Source organism: Xenopus laevis, chromosome 5S (assembly GCF_017654675.1).
Source record: "Xenopus laevis strain J_2021 chromosome 5S, Xenopus_laevis_v10.1, whole genome shotgun sequence".
NCBI lineage: Eukaryota > Metazoa > Chordata > Amphibia > Anura > Pipidae > Xenopus > Xenopus laevis.
Window position 1 is genome coordinate 58,409,729 of NC_054380.1, and position 20,797 is coordinate 58,430,525.

General features: G+C 39.4%; 1 protein-coding gene across 1 annotated transcript; it reads right to left on the reverse strand.

The window, feature by feature from the left end:
- Positions 1-13,982: 13,982 nt before the first annotated feature.
- On the reverse strand, positions 13,983-20,797 carry LOC108717912 (ankyrin repeat domain-containing protein 60). The gene is made up of 4 exons (XM_018265362.2): positions 20,493-20,797; positions 18,571-18,701; positions 16,582-16,747; positions 13,983-14,545 (listed from the first exon to the last, which is right to left on the reverse strand). The coding sequence occupies exons 1-4, from the start codon at positions 20,704-20,706 to the stop codon at positions 14,085-14,087; spliced, it is 972 nt and encodes a 323-aa protein (XP_018120851.1). The 5' UTR covers positions 20,707-20,797; the 3' UTR covers positions 13,983-14,084.

The window sequence follows — 20,797 nt, forward strand, 5'->3', positions numbered from 1 at the left end:
TAACCAGAGTTGGAGATCTCCTGGATTTTGAGAAATCAGATTGGGTGGACTCTCAAGCAGTTATGCAACGCATGGGATTCCTCACCACTAGGGTTCCACACCGTCTTCTCAAGGAAATCAAGGACACAATCTCTCCTGATTCTCACACCTTCATTGATGGAGTTTTACATGCTGGAGAGCCACGTCCACCTTGGAACTCCTCACCTCCAGACATAATAATAGCACCTAAAACCCGTCAATCCCCCCAAGCACCTCCTTCCCCCAACTTGAGCCAGTTGGAGAATTTTCCATTGACACGCTTTCATGATATAACAAGAAAGCTGTTGTACTCTCTAATGCTTCACACTGTACACTTCCTTGCCCTCATCTCCCGATATGATACCATCTGGAGATGTGTACTTAATGAGGGTGAAAGACCTCAGTGGCAAGCTCTTTATTCCAGTTTGGTGCCTAGACCAACTGGAGACTTGAGTTGGAAAGTGCTGCATGGTGCATTGAGCACGGGAGAGTATTTAGCTCGTTTTACAGACTCCCCAGCTGCTTGTCCATTCTGTGGCAAAGGAGAGTCTGTGTTTCATGCTTATTTTACGTGTGCCAGACTGCAACCTCTATTGGCTCTTTTGAGGAAGCTTTACCTGCAGTTCTGGTTACACTTTTCCCCTCATGTTTATATTTTTGGACGCCCAGTATCCCGGGACAATAAAGAGAAAGACCTTCTCTCCAACTTGCTCCTGGCTTTAGCTAAATTAGTCATCCATAAATCTAGAAAGCAATGTTTGGAAGGTGGGAATCCTCTGCCAGCAGAGGTCTTGTTCCGAGTGCTGGTGCGTTCCCGCATCCGAGCAGAGTACACCCAAGCAGTGTTTACTGGTCGGTTGAAAGAATTTGCTGACCAGTGGGCAATAGATGGGGTACTTTGCTCAGTATCCCCAGACCTGGTTTCTGTTCAGAAAATTCTCACACTCCATATTTAAGTGCACTTTAATTTAAGTGACAGTTGTATTTTAATCAGTTAATTATCTCCTTTGAGATGTGATTAACTTTGGTGAGCAATCACTCACCTGCAATTTGAATAATATATCAGCTAATGAAAAATCAACACATTGACTGCATTTTTGTGGGGTAAAACACAGAAATATATGTTTACCCCCCAAAACCCATATATTTTTGGAAAGTACACATTCTACAGAATCTAAAATGGGTACCCATGCCTTTCTGCTCCAAACTACTGAGTCGCAAGGCTTTCCCACAATTGTCGGTTTTGGTGAAATATCTGAAAATTGCCTCAAAGCTTCAACTTCTCAGCACCATATCACCCATGTATCCTTATGCACCAAGAAAAAGCACCCTAAATATGATTGCCAGGGTTCCACCGAACAGTTTGGTGGCCATTGTTCATAGGTTTACCAAAGTATCTGGCATTTAGAGGCCCCAAAATGAAGTTAGCGCATACAAACAGTCCCGTGGGTAACTTCAGCTAATGAAAAATCAACACATTGACTGCATTTTTGTGGGGTAAAAACACAGAAATATATGTTTACCCCCCAAACCCATACATTTTTGGAAAGTACACATTCTACAGAATCTAAAATGGGTACCCATGCCTTATTGCTCCAAACTACTGAGTCGCAAGGCTTTCCCAAATTTGTCGGTTTTGGTGAAATATCTGAAAATTGCCTCAAAGCTTCAACTTCCCAGCACCATATCACCCATGTGTCATTACATACTAAGAAAAAGCACCCTAAATATGATTGCCAGGGTTCCTCTGAACATTTTGGTGGCCATTGTTCATAAGTTTACCAAAGTATCTGGCATTTAGAGGCCCCAAAATGAAGTTAGCGCATACAAACAGTCCCGTGGGTAACTTCAGCTAATGAAAAATCAACACATTGACTGCATTTTTGTGGGGTAAAACACAGAAATATATGTTTACCCCCCAAAACCCATATATTTTTGGAAAGTACACATTCTACAGAATCTAAAATGGGTACCCATGCCTTTCTGCTCCAAACTACTGAGTCGCAAGGTTTTGCCAAATTTGGCGGTTTTGGTGAAATATCTGGAAATTGCCTCAAAGCTTCAACTTTCCAGCATCGTATTGTCCATGTATCATTACCAGCATAAAGCATCTTAAATATAAACATATGGGTCTACTAAACAGTTTGATACCCAATGTGCATAGATATACCAAACTATGTGGCGCACAGAGACCCCCAAATGACAATATGTATAGACATTTTCACGGCTGACGTGCTGGCTGCTGCAATATAACCACCCGGTTTGTGTATTATGCGACATTAGCCCACCTAACAGTACAGAGACCCCAGAAAACCATATATTTTCAGAAAGTACACATTCTGACGAATCCAATATGGGTAAATAAGTGTTTCTACTGCAAACTGCCAAACTGCAAAGCAATGCTGAACATAACGGTTTTTATCAAATTTCGGAAAATCGTCACAAAGCTTGAATTTTACCCCATTATATGCCACACATTTCGTAACGTATCAGCATAAAACATCCTAAATATGAACGCCAGGGGTCTACTGAACACTTTGATGCCCAATATGCATAGATATACCAAACTATGTGGCACACAGAGACCCCCAAATGACAATAGTGTATATACATTTTCACGGCTGACGCGCTGGCTGCTGCAATATAAGCACCCGGTGTGTGTATTATGCAACATTAGACCCCCCTAACAGTACAGAGACCCCAGAAAACCATATATTTTCAGAAAGTACACATTCTGACGAATCCAATATGGGTAAATAAGTGTTTCTACTGCAAACTGCCAAACTGCAAAGCAATGCTGAACATAACGGTTTTTATCAAATTTCTGAAAATCGTCACAAAGCTTGAATTTTACCCCATTATATGCCCCACATTTCGTAACTTATCAGCATAAAACATCCTAAATATGAACGCCAGGGGTCTACTGAACACTTTGATGCCCAATATGCATAGATATACCAACCTATGTGGCGCACAGAGACCCCCACGGCTGACGCTCTGGCTGCTGCAATATGAGCACCTGGAGTGTGTATTATGCGACATTAGACCCCCCTAACAGTACAGAGACCCCAGAAAACCATATATTTTCAGAAAGTACACATTCTGACGAATCCAATATGGGTAAATAAGTGTTTCTACTGCAAACTGCCAAACTGCAAAGCAATGCTGAACATAACGGTTTTTATCAAATTTCTGAAAATCGTCACAAAGCTTGAATTCTACCCCATTACATGCCACACATTTCGTAACGTATCAGCATAAAACATCCTAAATATGAACGCCAGGGGTCTACTGAACACTTTGATGCCCAGTATGCATAGATATACCAAACTATGTGGCGTACAGAGACCCCCAAATGACAATAGTGTATATACATTTTCACGGCTGACGCGCTGGCTGCTGCAATATAAGCACTTGGTGTGTGTATTATGCAACATTAGACCCCCCTAACAGTACAGAGACCCCAGAAAACCATATATTTTCAGAAAGTACACATTCTGACGAATCCGATATGGGTAAATAAGTGTTTCTACTGCAAACTGCCAAACTGCAAAGCAATGCTGAACATAACGGTTTTTATCAAATTTCTGAAAATCGTCACAAAGCTTGAATTCTACCCCATTATATGCCACACATTTCGTAACGTATCAGCATAAAACATCCTAAATATGAACGCCAGGGGTCTACTGAACACTTTGATGCCCAGTATGCATAGATATACCAAACTATGTGGCGTACAGAGACCCCCCAAATGACAATAGTGTATATACATTTTCACGGCTGACGCGCTGGCGCTGCAATATAAGCACCTGGTGTGTGTATTATGCAACATTAGACCCCCCTAACAGTACAGAGACCCCAGAAAACCATATATTTTCAGAAAGTACACATTCTGACGAATCCGATATGGGTAAATAAGTGTTTCTACTGCAAACTGCCAAACTGCAAAGCAATGCTGAACATAACGGTTTTTATCAAATTTCTGAAAATCGTCACAAAGCTTGAATTCTACCCCATTATATGCCACACATTTCGTAACGTATCAGCATAAAACATCCTAAATATGAACGCCAGGGGTCTACTGAACACTTTGATGCCCAGTATGCATAGATATACCAAACTATGTGGCGTACAGAGACCCCCAAATGACAATAGTGTATATACATTTTCATGGCTGACGCGCTGGCTGCTGCAATATAAGCACCTGGTGTGTGTATTATGCAACATTAGACCCCCCCTAACAGTACAGAGACCCCAGAAAACCATATATTTTCAGAAAGTACACATTCTGACGAATCCAATATGGGTAAATAAGTTTTTCTACTGCAAACTGCCAAACTGCAAAGCAATGCTGAACATAACGGTTTTTATCAAATTTCTGAAAATCGTCACAAAGCTTGAATTTTACCCCATTATATGCCCCACATTTCGTAACGTATCAGCATAAAACATCCTAAATATGAACGCCAGGGGTCTACTGAACACTTTGATGCCCAATATGCATAGATATACCAAACTATGTGGCGCACAGAGACCCCCAAATGACAATAGTGTATATACATTTTCACGGCTGACGCGCTGGCTGCTTCAATTTGAGCACCTGGTGTGTGTATTATGCGACATTAGACCCCCCTAACAGTACAGAGACCCCAGAAAACCATATATTTTCAGAAAGTACACATTCTGACGAATACAATATGGGTAAATAAATGTTTCTACTGTAAACTGCCAAACTGCAAAGCAATGCTGAACATAACGGTTTTTATGAAATTTCTGAAAATCGTCACAAAGCTTGAATTTTACCCCATTATATGCCCCACATTTCATAACGTATCAGCATAAAACATCCTAAATATGAATGCCAGGGGTCTACTGAACACTTTGATGCCCAATATGCATAGATATACCAAACTATGTGGCGCACAGAGACCCCCAAATGACAATAGTGTATATACATTTTCACGGCTGACGCGCTGGCTGCTGCAATATGAGCACCTGGTGTGTGTATTATGCAACATTAGACCCCCCTAACAGTACAGAGACCCCAGAAAACCATATATTTTCAGAAAGTACACATTCTGACGAATCCAATATGGGTAAATAAGTGTTTCTACTGCAAACTGCCAAACTGCAAAGCAATGCTGAACGTAACGGTTTTTATCAAATTTCTGAAAATCGTCACAAAGCTTGAATTCTACCGCATTATATGCCCCACATTTCGTAACTTATGAGCATAAAACATCCTAAATATGAACGCCAGGGGTCTACTGAACACTTTGATGCCCAATATGCATAGATATACCAAACTATGTGGTGCACAGAGACCCCCAAATGGATATATAGTAAATAAAATTTACAAGGCAAAACAAAATAAGGCAGTAAAGAGTGAAATGCAAAAAAATCCAATAAAACCACAAAAATCAATGTTTTTTTCCAGACTAGTGTTATCGGCCGTCAGAATCACAGTTTGAATATTTTAGCTGGGCCAAACAGGTTATACGGCTAGAAACAAGTGAACACAACATACGCAGAGCTGAAAATGCAATAAAATGGCTAAAAATTCAATAAAATGGCTAAAAATGCACCAAAATACCCAAAATTGCAATATAATCACCGAAATAACATAAAAAAGATATTGCACAGTACGGTTAGCGAATACGCTATTCGTAATGGCAATAAAACATTTTTTTCAGCCAAAAAAAGAAACGATGCGATAAGAAAAAAAAAAAAAAAGCCACAATGCCATGTATGTGCGTGTGCGTGTGTACAAATGGTAAATTACATGTTATGTGCGCGTGTGTGCGTGTGCACATGTGTGTAATTGCAGTGAGTGTAAGTGACCCCCGCAATCCCCAAAAATGTATGTGTAAGTGTGTGTAAGTGTGAATCTAAGTGTGTATTACTGTAATAAGTGTGTGTTGGTGTGTTTGTGTGTGTAATTGTTGCACTAACCTGAAAAAGTCGCTGGAGACTGTTGCAGGCGATCTGGAAGGGCCCCAGGAAGAGATCTGCGACGTCCTCTGTGTGCCTGTGCTGTGGGGGCGGAGATATCCAGCGCGGTGTAGGCTGCAGCAGCAGGACACGTAAGTTACACGTGCCTGCTGCTGTTTTTGGGCCCCTGGGCGATCGCGCCCCAGGGGCCACTCGATCCCCTGCTCTGCTCGTTGCCTAGGGGCAGGGGATCGATGCGGAACGGAGCGAGCGGCTCTAACAGCCGCTCCTCCGCTCCAGAACCCGGAAGTGCTGCAGAACGTAGAATCTACGTTCTGTGGCATTTCAAGTTACTTTTCCACAGAACGTAGATTCTACGTTCTGTGGCACTTAAAGGGTTAAAATCACTGAAATGGTTTATGAAACGGCATTCAAGTCTCAAGTACACAACATAACAAAAAGGACTATGCACCTGGATTTCATGTTAATTTTAATACTAACAGCAAATTAATAGTTGCTATAAAAGACCTCTAAAAAAGATGTCAAGATTAACAAATTGAAAATTGTAACATTTCTAATAGTTTTTACATTTTTCCTATATATACATTTTTAAACATGTATTAAATAAAAGTAATTTTTAACTTTTTTAAAAAAAATCCCGGTGTGCATATATATATATATATATATATATATATATATATATAAGCAAAGGGAAAAACTGCACCAACAGGGCTTTATACAAAAATAGAAACGTTTTATTAATCAACGTTTCGGCTCGACCGCTGGAGCCGTCTTCAGGAAGAAAAAAACTTTTTTTGTTCCTGAAGACGGCTCCAGCGGTCAAGCTGGAAGGCTAATAAAACAAATGATTTATGCTTTCAAAGTTGGCCGCAGGGGGTCATCATCTTGTAACTATGTCAAACAAAGACTACACACATGCTCAGTGTGGTCTAGGCTTTTGTTGGGAGGTTACGTTTAGGGATCATCATAAATTATCAAAACAGCCAAAGTCAAATAATTTCTGCAATAGAAGCCTATACAGCAAGACTGATTAATAAACAGAATATGCAGACTGCACTGGGTCTACAGATACAAATCTCTACATGGTCGCGGGCTGCTCTACAGGGAAACAAACAAAGCTGCTTGAGTTCTGGGAAGTAAGGTGAAAGTATGATTGTTTCCCTGCAGAGAGTTAGGGACTTTCTGAAGTTTCCTATCTGCAGCAGTCAGAGCAAGTAAACGAAGAGGGAATGTCACTGCATACAGTCAGGTTTTTTAATTAAAGTATATTGGAGATAGATTTCTTTTTCATTAAAGAAAGTAAAAATGGGATTTTATTTTTTTGCCTTTATATCCCCTTTAATAGGGGATAAGTTCATTGGTAACATTTCAATAAATATGCAACATAATAGTAATATTTTGCCTCTGGACAGAGTTGTCTCTTTTTGAGTCCTTTCTGGAGCAGGGTTTGTCCTTCAGCTTTGAATAATGGTGGAAGTATTGGGAATGTGCACTATTAGCTGCCATATCAGGAACCCAGCCAGAAGAAAAATTATAAATCAAGCATCTTAACTAAAAAACAGTTCTTATTTGTAAAATAATAACGTTTTTTGTTGGTCTGTCGGCAGTATTACAGCTTTAACTGAATACTTCCTCGAGTATAGGATCAGGCACAGATGCATGGATGATTAGTTCGAATAATCAGATGGTTCTTTTTTCCCCCACCAAGCCCTATCCATTGCTAAAACTCTGTGCAAACAATTATAATAAATCAACCCATTTTACTGATTAATAATAGTTTTTTAACTATATATACCCCATCAACATCAACTATATATACCCCAAAATATATCATGTTTGATAATTCTACTTCTGTATAACTGCATCTACTAAAAACCACCACTAGATGGCAGTTGTAGAGAAATCTCTATCAATATTAAGTCAGGAATCCACACCTGATCTCTGTATATCTTCAATCAAACCAAAAGGACTTGCCCCAGTTCCCAGGCAATCAGCATACAAAAGGTTATATCCAAAGATATATGTCCCCAGGCTTTTCATAGGTAAAAACAAAATGTTTATTTAAGATTGCATTAAAAAAATTAGATACATACTGACCCCCACACGGTCCACATTTTTTGCATCCAATAAGGATTAGTTATACTGTATATTAGTATGGATCAAGAACAAAGGTACTGTTTTATTATTACAGAGAAAAAGGAAATAATTTTTACAAATTTGGATTATTTGATTATAATGGAGTCTCTTGCTACTAAAATAGTTTTTACCATCTACTCTTCAGGGAAGGCTTTTCATTGGAAGTTAGAACATCATTGGTAGGATTTGCTTTTATTCATATGTAGAGGTTGAGCATTGTATATTGTATTGGCACCAGTGCCAGCAATAATGCTTTATGGCTCAAAATAGCACATATACAATAAATAGGCTATATACTGCAATTCCTAGCCAGCAATCAACTGTTTAAATCTAGTTTTTCACCAACTAAGCAAGCGCCAACTGAATAAGCTGTGACTATGGGTGCCGTTGTATCCTTTAACTGATCTCACAGGGTCATGGTTCATTTTATATTTACCCCATGGTAATGTATGTGTTTCCCAATGGGTATATAACCATGAAAAGAGTTATCAGTATTAAGGGGCACATTTACTAAGGGTCGAATAGTGAGGGTTAATTAACCCTCGATATTCGACCCTCGAAGTAAAATCCTTTGACTTTGAATCAAAAAACCTTAGAAAAGTAATGGGGAAGGTTCCCATAGGCTAACATTGTAGCTCGGTAGGTTTAAAGTGGCGAAGTATGTAGTCAAAGTTTTTTTTAAAGAGACAGTACTTCGACTATCGAATAGTTGAACGATTTTTAGTTTGAATCATTCAAATCAAAGTCGTAGTCGAAGGTCGAAGTAGCCTATTCGATGGTCGAAGTACCCAAAAAAAAAAAACCTTTTAAAATTCGAAGTTTTTTTTACTTTGAATCCTTCACTCGAGCTAAGTAAATGTGCTATGCTCAGGGTGATGCTATGCTCATTCTGTAAGCCCATTTGTTTTTCTTAAAAGGAGCACTAACTTGGTGGAAAAAAACTTTTCATTAGGATTTTGTTGTCCTTTAACCTTTGTATTTGAATTTACATCTAAGCAGTGGAAGCTTGTATTGCTTATAGCATGTAGAATAGAATCAGTGACAGTTGCATTGATAACACACTTGTAACTAGCTTTTTCTACATCAGGCCAAAAAAAAAAAACCCACGTTGCTTTTTGAGGCTATATTTTTCTTGTTGATGTTAATTTTTATTGCATACCTTTGTGTTCAAACCATTGCCTGGTTGTTATGGTAAATCGGACCTCTGTCAAGATAGCTGCAACAATTCATAATGGGGGGGGGGGGGCTGGGGGATTTAAAATTAAAAAAATAGAAGACCAATAACATATCATTGTCTACATCATACGAAAAGTCTTTTTGATACCAAGGAGTAACATATTGAAACTTGACTGGGGAACATAGATTTGCCATCTCCAGTTGTTTACTCCTTACTGTTTGTTTGTACTGTACAAACTGCTTCCTGAAATATTAAAAACTCCATTAATCCCATACTCAAATTACAGTGTTACATACTAAGCCAGGATGAAAACAGATCTTCGCCTAGTTCAACCCTTATGATAATTCAAAGAGACTACATGAACCTGAATTACCAATTCTAGTCAGACTGTTTGCATTGAGAGAGAAAACATTAGATTTGGGAAGAGATGTGAAGCCAATATTTTCTACAACTTTATTTTTCTTTATCAATGCACTTTAGGCCCTGGTTCAATTGAAGTGGCTTTAACAGCATAGGGGCACACAAATCCCAGAAGGGCCCAGTGCTGTGATAATATATAAAATATGTAATAAAAATATCAATAACATATGTGTTCGGTTTTAAAGGGGTGAGGTGGCATCCTCAGTTCAGCAGCTCTCAGCCATGTTGTTGCTATGGTCCAATGTACCTCAGCAACTCCAGACATGGATTTGAATGACAAACTGGAAGGTGAATAGGAGAGAATGTGAAATTCTGTAGCTTAAGTTTAAAGTGTATCATGGTCATCACTCACACAGTATTCACATATACTTTAGAGCTCTGGTACATGGGTGGTAGGAAATAATCATTTTTCCCCACTTTTCATGCAGCAATGGCTGTTGGCCATATGCCTGTAGTCTGTATATAACCTGCCTACTTGTTAGTTGATTCAGAGGAAGGCAAAAAAAAAATCTCCAATGTGCCTCAGAGGGGGAAAAATTCCTTCCTGACTCCAAGATGGCAATCAGACTAGTCCCTGGATCCTAGCGCCCTAGGCAACCTGGCCGGCAACGGTGCATGCTGAGCGCGCACATGTGAGAGATGCCGCTGGAGCGCGCAAGTGCGAATTGGCGCTGGAGGAAGACAAGGAAATAACATGTACAGTCGGGGGAGTGAGAGGGCACCGGATACAGGGTAGGCAACAGAGCAGGTACGTGCCTGGCGTCCAACCCAGCTTGCGCCTTAGACACGTGCCTACTCTGCCTACCCCGTCGGAGTTCCGTCCGTGGATCCACTTGTACTATGAGCTATCTTCCATAATCCTGTATTCCCTCACCTGCTAAAAAGCAATCCAACCCCTTCTTAAAGCTATTTAATGTATCAGCCTGTATGACTGATTCAGGGAGAGGATTCCACATCTTCTTCATCCCACTGTAAAAAAAAACCTTAAGAATACTGGGGCTCATTTATTAAAGCAGCGCAGCGCATAAGTGGACGCAAAAGGTTGTCTGCGCCATCACAAGCGTGATCGCTAATATATTTGCGTGATATTGCGCATAACACAGAGCTTTTGCGATGGTTTTGTTTATGCGCATTGCGCAAAAGATTGGGCATTTATGTCGCAAACGATGCCGTGGTTGTTAGGGGCGTGGCTGTGGGCGTGGCTACAATGCGCTTGCACTGCGGCCGTCGCAGATTTGCGTCTGTATATGTGCAAAACTGCACCCGGGCAACAGCACCACAATTTTTACGCCTGCCTCTTCGTGGCGTAATAGTAACGCTCTTCAAAATGCGCATTCCTGCCCAGCTGCGCTAGTATATTCAAGATGAACAACCCTTGTAAAGTGCATATTAACCACGCCTTCCACCCAACATGTTTATATTGACCAAGGTTCCTTTAAGGGTATCAGGTAGGCTAAACACCTTTGCAACCAAACAAATATTAGCACAGAAACAAATGCAGATGCGTCTAAGTGAACGCAATATGCGCAATATGTGACGCAACTAATTAAAGCAGTGCATTCATACATGAGCACAACTAATCCTTACCTTTGCGGTATCTTCCTGTGCGCACAATTTATTATAAGCACTGCGACAGCTGATACGCAGTTTCACACGTCGCACCTGTCTTGTGTCTACATTAGCGCACAAATCGCACTGTTAAGGTATCGTGCGCTACATTATTAAATACTCGCATGCGCTGGGCAAATGTCTGGCCACTGCGCTCTTTTTAGCGCTGCGCTGCGTTAATAAATGAGCCCCACTGTATTTAGATGGAACCACCTTTCTTCTAATTGGAATGGGTGCCCTGCGTCAGCTGGAAAGACCTACTGGTAAATAAAGCATTAGAGAGATTATTATATGATCCCCTTATATATTTATACATAGTTATCATATCACCCCTTAAGTGCCTCTTCTCCGATGTGAACAACCCCAACTTGGCCAGTCATTCCTCATTGGTGAGATTTTTCATACCTTTTATATGCTTAGTTGCCCTTCTCTGGACCTTCTGCTGAAAGTATAGCAGGTGTCCTGGCTAATAGAAATATATTTCTCTGACTATTTCTCAGCAGGTGGAATATTCAGCTATATGGCCAAAATACAACTTGTTGTTCAGTTGAACACATCTTGTAAAGTAGGGAAATCCACTATTTTCTCAGCCTTTTACATTATTTCAATACTGGGCTGTTATAATTTGTTTGTAAAAAGCATTGCATTACTATAATGCCAGATTATTTGTTTCTTTTTTACCAGATGTATTTTTAATAGTTTATAATATGCATCAGTGGTGAATGTTTGCAAACAAAGTGATGTTTTGGGGAGATGTTTTGAAGTGAATCTGTTGTAGCCACAAATCAATTCACTTTAAGGGCTCTTACAGACGAGCATTTTTACCTGCGCTCCCCTGCGTTCCGTTTTTCTGCGTTCAGCCGCAGGGGAGCGCAGGAATAGACGCATTACATTTTTACCAATGGGGCTGTACTCACACAGGCGCGTGTAGGCGCCAAACAAAGGAAAAATGCAGCATGTTGCGTCTCAACCTGCGTTCCGCGCCTACACGCGCCTGCGGCTGAACACAGGAAAACGGAACGCAGGGGAGCGCAGGTAAAAACGCTCATCAGTAAGAGCCCTACATGACAACCAGCAGCCCTTTTTCCAAGTTGAAGAAATGTAAACTGCTTCCTTAAAGAGTCAAAGGAATTTGGGAATTGTAGTTTATAAGAGCTAGAAGGCTGCAGGCTAAACATCTATGGTGGGCATCGTACAGAACCTCAACACCCAATAACCATGATGGTACACCTAAATAAATGCCCATGCTCAGTGATCTTTGTACCTTTAGGATGTCTTACGGCACATACATAAGCTGGGTGCTTTGTTTGCAGAAGCTCAATTGGCAGTTAAGAAAATTCATAAGCACTATTTTAATTTCTGGGTCCCTACAGGCTTGAAAATTTGGTAAACCTATGCATATTGGGCACCAAACTGATGATAGACCCCTGGCATTAATATTTGGGTGTTTTATCTGTGTACATAAAAAAATGTGCAAGATAAATGAGGCCAATTGCAATTATTTAAGTGATTTTCAGAAATTGCATTTTGGTAGTTTGGAGTAGAAAGACACATTTGAACGTGCTAGATTTGTCAGCATGTATTCTTTCCAGAAAAATATGGTTTTCTTAGATGCCTATACTTTTGGGGGCTCTTATGGTACATACAATTAATTCAGGGTGCTTATTTTGCAGACTTCTCGGTTGACACTTGGCATTCATATTTAGGTTAGCTGATCATATTACATAAGGGCAAGGTGTTTTATAAATCAGTTATATTTTCTGGCATGAAAAAAACATGTTTTGTATATATGTTTATGAGGGGATTTTTTTCTTCATTACTTATGCATTTAAGAGCCTATATTTTGTTAAAGAAGTTGAATTACACAAAAATCCTAGCATATTTTGAAATCTTAAATTGTTAACGGATACTGTCATGGGAAAAAAAATTTTTTTCAAAATGAATCAGTTAATAGTGCTGCTCCAGCAGAATTCTGCACTGAAATCCATTTCTCAAAAGAGCAAACAGATTTTTTTATATTCAATTTTGAAATCTGACATGGGGCTAGACATTTTGTCAATTTCCCAGCTGCCCCTGGTCATGTGACTTGTGCCTGCACATTAGGAGAGAAATGCTTTCTGGCAGGCTGCTGTTTTTCCTTCTCAATGTAACTGAATGTGTCTCAATGGGACATGGGTTTTTACTATTGAGTGCTGTTCTTAGATCTACCAGGCAGCTGTTATCTTGTGTTAGGGAGCTGTAATCTGGTTACCTTCCCATTGTTCTTTTGTTTGGCTGCTGGGGGGGAAAAGGGAGGGGGGTGATATCCCTCCAAGTTGCAGTACTGCAGTAAAGAGTGATTGAAGTTTATCAGAGCACAAGTCACATGACTTGGGGCAGCTGGGAAATTGACAATATGTCTAGCCCCATGTCAGATTTCAAAAATGAATATAAAAAAATCTGTTTGCTCTTTTGAGAAATGGATTTCAGTGAAGAATTCTGCTGGAGCAGCACTATTAACTGATTCATTTTGAAAAAAATGTTTTTTCCCATGACAGTATCCCTTTAGTAAGTTTCACCTTAAAGTAATAGAGCACAAAATGTTCAAAAAACTGTCTGGCAATAAAAGTACAGCAAGCAGCCAAATCACAAATGGGCTAGCAGTAAAAGAGTTAAAAGGAGCTATTTTAAAACAATTTGACTTCTTGGTTTTATTTTTTTTAAATTTAAGTGATTACAGACTTGACGATGTTATTGAATCATTACAAGCTACAAATGTTATTGCGGGTGAGCATCAACCTGGTTTATCTATAGATGGTTTCATGTTTACATTTGATTCTTTGAGATTTGCTTGTCTTCTTACACTGCTGTGTTTTCTCGGAGCATTTATATTAGAACCGGAATATTCTCCATGGTTAACCAGATTAACCATGTAATTTTTGGCCTGAGGCCCTCGCCGCCATGTTTGTAGACTTGAGTCAAATTTTTGATGTGGAAAAAGCTCCTTGGGATCCAGATGTGATTTGAGTGATACTTTGGATGCTCTCTTTCTCCACTGGTAAAGGAAGAGTCTGTTTTCAACAGACTTTTGGCCCCAGAGGGCTGCTAAGTCAAGAGCTGAATGACCATTTCCATCAGTGTCTTGTATTTCTGCCCCATACGCCAGCAGTTCATCAATGCAGTCACAGTTTCCCATGGCAGCTGCTACATGAAGAGGGCTGTTCCCTAGTGAAGTTTTGCCATGTACATTTGCTCCTGAAAAAAGACTCACATTCAGCACATGGTTTCAATCATTGAAAAAGTAACTGATATTTATGATAGACATCAGATTCTAGTATATCTGAAGCTGTACTGGTTATAAATAGGCAATAATAATGATGAATATAAGCCAGTTTATATTCATGTAACACTATTATTTCCTAAATTGCAAGAGAAAGCTAATAAAAACTTGAGTCAAGATTGACAGAAATGAGTATATGTTCTCATGGACTCCATTAGATTTCACTGATCCCTGTCCCAAACACTCAGGTATCCATCTGGGCAGAAATGTGGAGGTCAAAATGCCTACCCTGGGCAGCCGATTGCCGTTGTTATGAATAGGATACGAACTGCAGATGGCAGAGTGTGCTGTCAGGTGTGGGATGCATGTAAAAATGAAAGGACTGCAAAAAATAGCTTCCTCCCACTGAAGTATGACAGCTAATTGAGCCAGAAACAAAAGTATTTATGTTCAGCAAAAGGGAGCTCCTTTGCCGCACTTCGCCAGGCGTAGATTCGCCAGGGCTGCGCAAATTCACGAAGATCTGAAGTTGTGCACAAGTTACCAATCGTTTGTGAACTTGCGCTAGCGATGTTATGATCAGTGGTTCGAAGTTACACTAGCGATCAAGTACAATGGCTGTATATGCAGCAGAAAACACATTCAACTACACAAGGCCAGGGAAACTTAATAAATGTATTCTAAGGCCCTACACATGTGCCCACAGTACAGTTTAGGTGCCATATGTTATCAAATGTAGGGGGGGAAGGAGGGTAACCTAAAAAAAAATTTCACTCTTTTTCAGCCTATCACCGTATAAAAAGTAAAAGACGCCAGAGTTTTTTTGGGACTTAGAAAAAATTTCAACTTTTTTTGAACCATCCCTATCTAGTCTATTGCACTTGGTCTGAGGTGGTGAAGTAAAGTCTGACGCAAGAGGTAACGTTCACGAAAATCCGCGTTAGTGAATTAGCGTAGTTACGTCCCTTCGCCATAGTGCAACTTCGCCTGGCGTAAGGGTGCGAAGTTGTGCTAGAATAAGTCCACGCAAATTTACGCCAGCACCCGTTAGTAAATCGGTGAAGTGGCAAAATTATGTCACACTGGCGAATTTTTCGCCCTTTAGTAAATTTGCCCCTATGTGTATATGTGTGCTTCAACATGGCTGTTCATACTGGGAGGGAGCTCAGCTATGGCGTACTGGGGGAGTTTTTTTTACAAAACACTATTGTTCTTCCTAACTCTTAGGTTGTACCTCCAATAGTTAGGGCAGTGGTATATTGGATGTTTTGTTTCCCATGGTAAATCTGAGCGACAACGGGTGATAAAATGTTTCTTTCCCACCGGTATTAATTGTCAGTGGGAAGACATATGTGTTTCTTCCTGTTCCTAAAGTAGCCCTTAGTTGCCTCATAACAAAAACATCAGGCTACTTTGCACTGTGCATGTCTTCTCACCAGCGATCTACATTACTGCCGGTGGGAAAGAAGCTAGTAATGTTTTGTCACCCGCAGTAGTGCAGATTTGTCACTGGTGACAAAATATCCCGTGTGCCATTCCCCTTAAGGTGGTTCACATAGTATGTTACAAAATTACAGTTCTAAGCAACATTTCAATTGGTCTTAATTTTTTTTATAATATTTGAATTATTTCCATTGTCTGCTGACTCTTTACAGCTTTCAAATGGGGTCACTGACCCCATCTAAAGACAAATGCTCTTAAAGGCTACTAAAACTTAGGAATTGAAAAATAAGCACCACTGCAGTAGATTTTAGTGAGAGAAGAAATGAGGTTTATAATTAGCATATGATATTATATAGATTGAGTTTCCTTTTGGTTTTCATTTTAATTTTTTTTGGTAACTAGAATCAGCAATCCCAAATATCAACTATTTTAGATTCTATATATAGAGCAATAAGATTGACTTAGAATATCGGTCACACAGTACCCCCAAATGCCAATGCTAATAAATATTGATCTATTGGGTGAATATCCTAATGAATAAGAGTTATTGAGTAAGGCGACATCTTACCATTGCGCAAAAGGAAGTGAACCATTGATGTGTGGCCTCTGTGAGAGGCAATATAGAGTGCAGTGCTTGCTCTTGCTGCCACCCAGTCACATCTGGCTTCCAAGCTTAAAAGCAAAGAGTTTGGTGTGTTGTAATTGGAGTCTACAGTCACCCCCAAGCATTTCAGCTGTTTGGAAAGATAAGAGGAAACAATTAATGTCTGCATTATTCCAATTGTATTCTAATTTGCAGGTTTCTCAATGTCCTGCAAAAGAATGATTAAGGATTTGGTGTTTTTTTAGGCTGTAAGCTCTTTTAGGCAGGACCCTCTCTTCCTCTCATATTAAGTTATTGTTTGATTATTTTTTTTATGTAAACTCTATGTTTAATGTATGCACCCATTTATTGTACAGGGCTGCATAATATGTTGATGATTTATAAAGACATGATAATAATATTGTATTATGTGATAAGGGTTCACTGTAAGTAACTAATTTTTGTAGATATATAACGCCACAAAGACACAATTATTCAGTCACAAGGCAGCTATGGCCCAGAGCTTACAATCTATACTTCACATGTAAAGGGGAAGAATAAGTGATTTTACCAAGATCACAAGGGTGTCCTGAAAGCTGCAACTGGCCACAGAGGGTAACGTTCAGATTAACATTGGTATCTTAAACACTAGGTGGGGAAATTCCCCAAAATGTTTAGCAGTTTGTAACAAAATGCCACATTCACTATTTTGCTTCATTGTGCACTTGTGAAGGTTTCCTTTTACAGTTTTTTGTCCTTTGTTTATCTAACCACTATTTACAATAACATTTGTAAATTCTCTGCAGTACTACTACTTCGTTATACCTATCAGGTCTCAAGCACACTACAATCAGTGTCTAGTTCTTATGAAGTTACTAGATCATCTGAGAAATCACTTGTAAAGGTAATGGCACATGGGGCATTGGTGTAGTTCAGCTGGTAGAGAAGTGTCTGGGAATGTCATTGCTGTCTCCTAGACTGCAAGTGGAACCACCTGAGAAAAGCTAGTAAAGCTGGAATTTGGTCTTAAAGGAGAACTAAAGTCTAAGATAGAATAATGCTAGAAATGCTGTATTTTGTATACTAAACATAAACTTACTGCACCAGAAGCCTAATAATTAATTGTGCTTTCAAAGTTGCTTTCATCATCCTGTAACTATGTTGAACATCTTTACAAGACCAAGACCACCCACATGCTCAGTGTGGTCTGGGCTTCTGTTGGGAAGTTAAGCTTAGGGATCGTCATACATTATCATAACAGCACAAGACAAATAATATCTGCCATAGAAGCCGATACAGCAAGACTGATTAATAAACAGAATAGGAGGATACAAATCTCGACATGGTCGCCAGCTGCTCTACAGGGAAACAAACAAAGCTGCTCGAGGTCAGGGAAGTAAGGTGGGGGGTGGCTCCCCCCTGCCGTTTGAAAGTATGATCATTTCCCTGCAGAGCAGTTAGGGACCATCTGAAGTTTCCTATCCATAGCAGTTAGAGCAAGTAAAATGAAGGGGGAATTTCTCTGCATACAGTCAGATAAAAACTGTACACATTTTTTAATTAAAGCATATTGGAGATAGATATATTTTTCATTAAAGAAAGTAAAAATGGGATTTTATTTTTTTGCATTTACATCTTGTCAAATATTTCCCACGGGAAGGCAGTGGCGTCAGTTTCAGGCACTTCTTCACCAGCTGGAATACACCAGTACATGTGTACCAGTACATCAGTTGGCATTTTTTTTGACTAACAAGACCACACTAGTATCTAATAATGCCCTATAACACATAGCTAGTTTAACTAAAGATTTAGAATACTCCAACATGGGTCTATAATAATAGCAAGTAGTGAGACCACTGAATGCTGTACTCATACAATTTCAATTTACAGAACCATTTATAATGCTACTGATGGAATCAGAAAGGCACTTTTGCTGTGACAAAGGTTCAGAACTTTTCAGCACAACTCATGTACCTTTGTTAAATCTCCTTCTGCTGCTGCTTTAACAAGATCACTGCAGCCATCCTGGGACCAGGTACGCAAAGATATGGTGCCCTTGGGAATTATTCCATTGTATTTAAAGGTTGATTTATCAGGCATATCTCCTGTATGAGAAAAACACATTTTGTTCAACATTCTTTAATGTCCATTTTTATTCCTGTCTAGCATAGAATATGTTTAATGGATGTTAAATGATTCTTTCACAAATAGGTTATATTATTTTTTTTTGAAGCATGAAATGTCACATAGTGTGCACCATCAGACTAAACGTTTTACTCCTGTTTTATCCATGTTTGACAGCATGATTCATCAAAACTATAAGAAAAACATCACAAAGTATATTTGAAAAACAGATTTAAAACTCACCCTCTTCAGTTTTTGTTTTAAAAATGAAAGTTCCATTTTAAAGGGGTTGTACACCTTTAAAATGACTTTTATTATACTGTAGGGAGTGATGTTTTTATTTTTTTGTGGTTTTTGAGTTAGTAAGCTTTTTAGTCAGCAGCTCTGAGGTAAAGGAAATTTTTTTAAATTTTAATTATTTGATCAAAAAATAGTCTATAGAAGACAGCTCTCCTGTAATATCCAGCTTTCTGGATAACAGGTTTCAGGATAACAGATCCCATTTAAAAATACCATTACAGCCTTTTTTCTACCTTCTGCCCTGCATTGGACGATACACAATAGAGTGAGAGCTATTGCAGTTAGTAAAAAGATAACCCACCCAGAATGTGTATCCCCCAGTACAGGGCACCTGCATGACAGATGAAGAACTGGATTCGGCTCACTATACCGTAAATCAATTGATCACCACCCTCCTGCTCCTCCAAGCAGTCAGAGTATGCTGCCCTTATTGTTAATCCCAGACTATCCAGTGTGGTTCAGAACAGACAGCAAGCATATTGTCAGAATACATTGTCAAAGTTTTGTGTGCACAGTTTGCTATATCTTTAGGGTGGTTCACCTCTCAGTTAACTTTTAGTACGTTACAGAATGGCTAAATCTAAGCAATCTTTCAGATGATCATAAGACAAACACCAGATAGTCCCTTTGAACTCTGCTGCACAACAATAGTAAGTTAAGATACAGGCAGACTTTTAAAAGTAATAGATGCTGTGGGAAGGATGCTTGGGGGGGCAGTGTCCTATGTCTACTTTTAAATTAACTTTTAGTATGATGTAGACATTAATATTCTGAGACAATTTGTAACTGGTCCTTGCTTTTTTTATTTTCAGTGTTTTTTTTTAACTATTTAGCTTTTTGTTCAGCAACTCAACTCATCAGTTGCTAGGGTTTAAATTACTCTAGCAACCAGGCAGTGGTTTGAACAAGAGACAGGAAAATGAATAAGGCACGAATAGAAAGCTACAGTAAGTAACAACTTATCACAACAACAATAAACTTAGCTTCAGCAAGTAATCGTTTTTGGCTGCTGGGTTGAGCAACTCTCATTTGAAAATTGGAAAGAGACAGGAAGAGGAATGCATATAATACAAAAATTATAAAATAAATTATGGAAACCAACTGCAAAGTTGCTTGGAATAGGGATCTCTAAAACACACTAAATTAACTCAAAGGTAAACCACTCGTGTACTACAAAGCCCAGAATGCACAGGGAGCCAGAAGAATTCAACACAGACACTCTTGCTTCCCTATTTCTTCTCTGCAGTTGCCTTGCAGTATTGTCTAACCAACTAGTAACTTTTGTACGTCAGTAACTAGTTCATATTTAGTAAAACTATAAATAGACTTTTTGAACATCCCTATGCATGGTAGTATGTAACATAATACATTTTTTACCAAACGTCTGCAAAATACCTCTAAATAGCTTTGCGAATGGATATTGAGCCTACATCCCTCAGATCAACTATCACTATACAGTTATTCCCAATCACCTTCATCAATGTAGGAGAGTCTCTGGAAGTGAGCAGGGATGCCTGCTACCAACTCAAGCCTCTCTATCAGCTCTGCCACCTTGGTAAGCCGACTGCAGCATGGCACCCTGAACATCTCTCCTGTTTCCTGTAGCCTGACTTTGACGCTAAATAAAGTAACCTGAGGGGTGTCATTTCTGGTCCGGAGAGATTGTCCCTTTTCATATGAGGCCATAAGGCGTTTGGAATAGGTTGTTCCATCCACTAATGCTGCTGCCCTGCTAGGCCTTATTGTCACCAGCAGCACTGACAAGTGGTTACTAAGC

Excerpts from the sequence above, each read along its gene's own strand:
- LOC108717912 (XM_018265362.2), bottom strand. The coding sequence starts at position 20,706 with ATGGCCTCATATGAAAAGGGACAATCTCTCCGGACCAGAAATGACACC. Across the intron at positions 18,702-20,492 it reads ACTCTCCTACATTGATGAAG|GAGATATGCCTGATAAATCA; the intron begins GTGATTGGGAAT and ends TTTCTCATACAG. Across the intron at positions 16,748-18,570 it reads CAGAAGGAGATTTAACAAAG|CTGAAATGCTTGGGGGTGAC; the intron begins GTACATGAGTTG and ends CTTTCCAAACAG.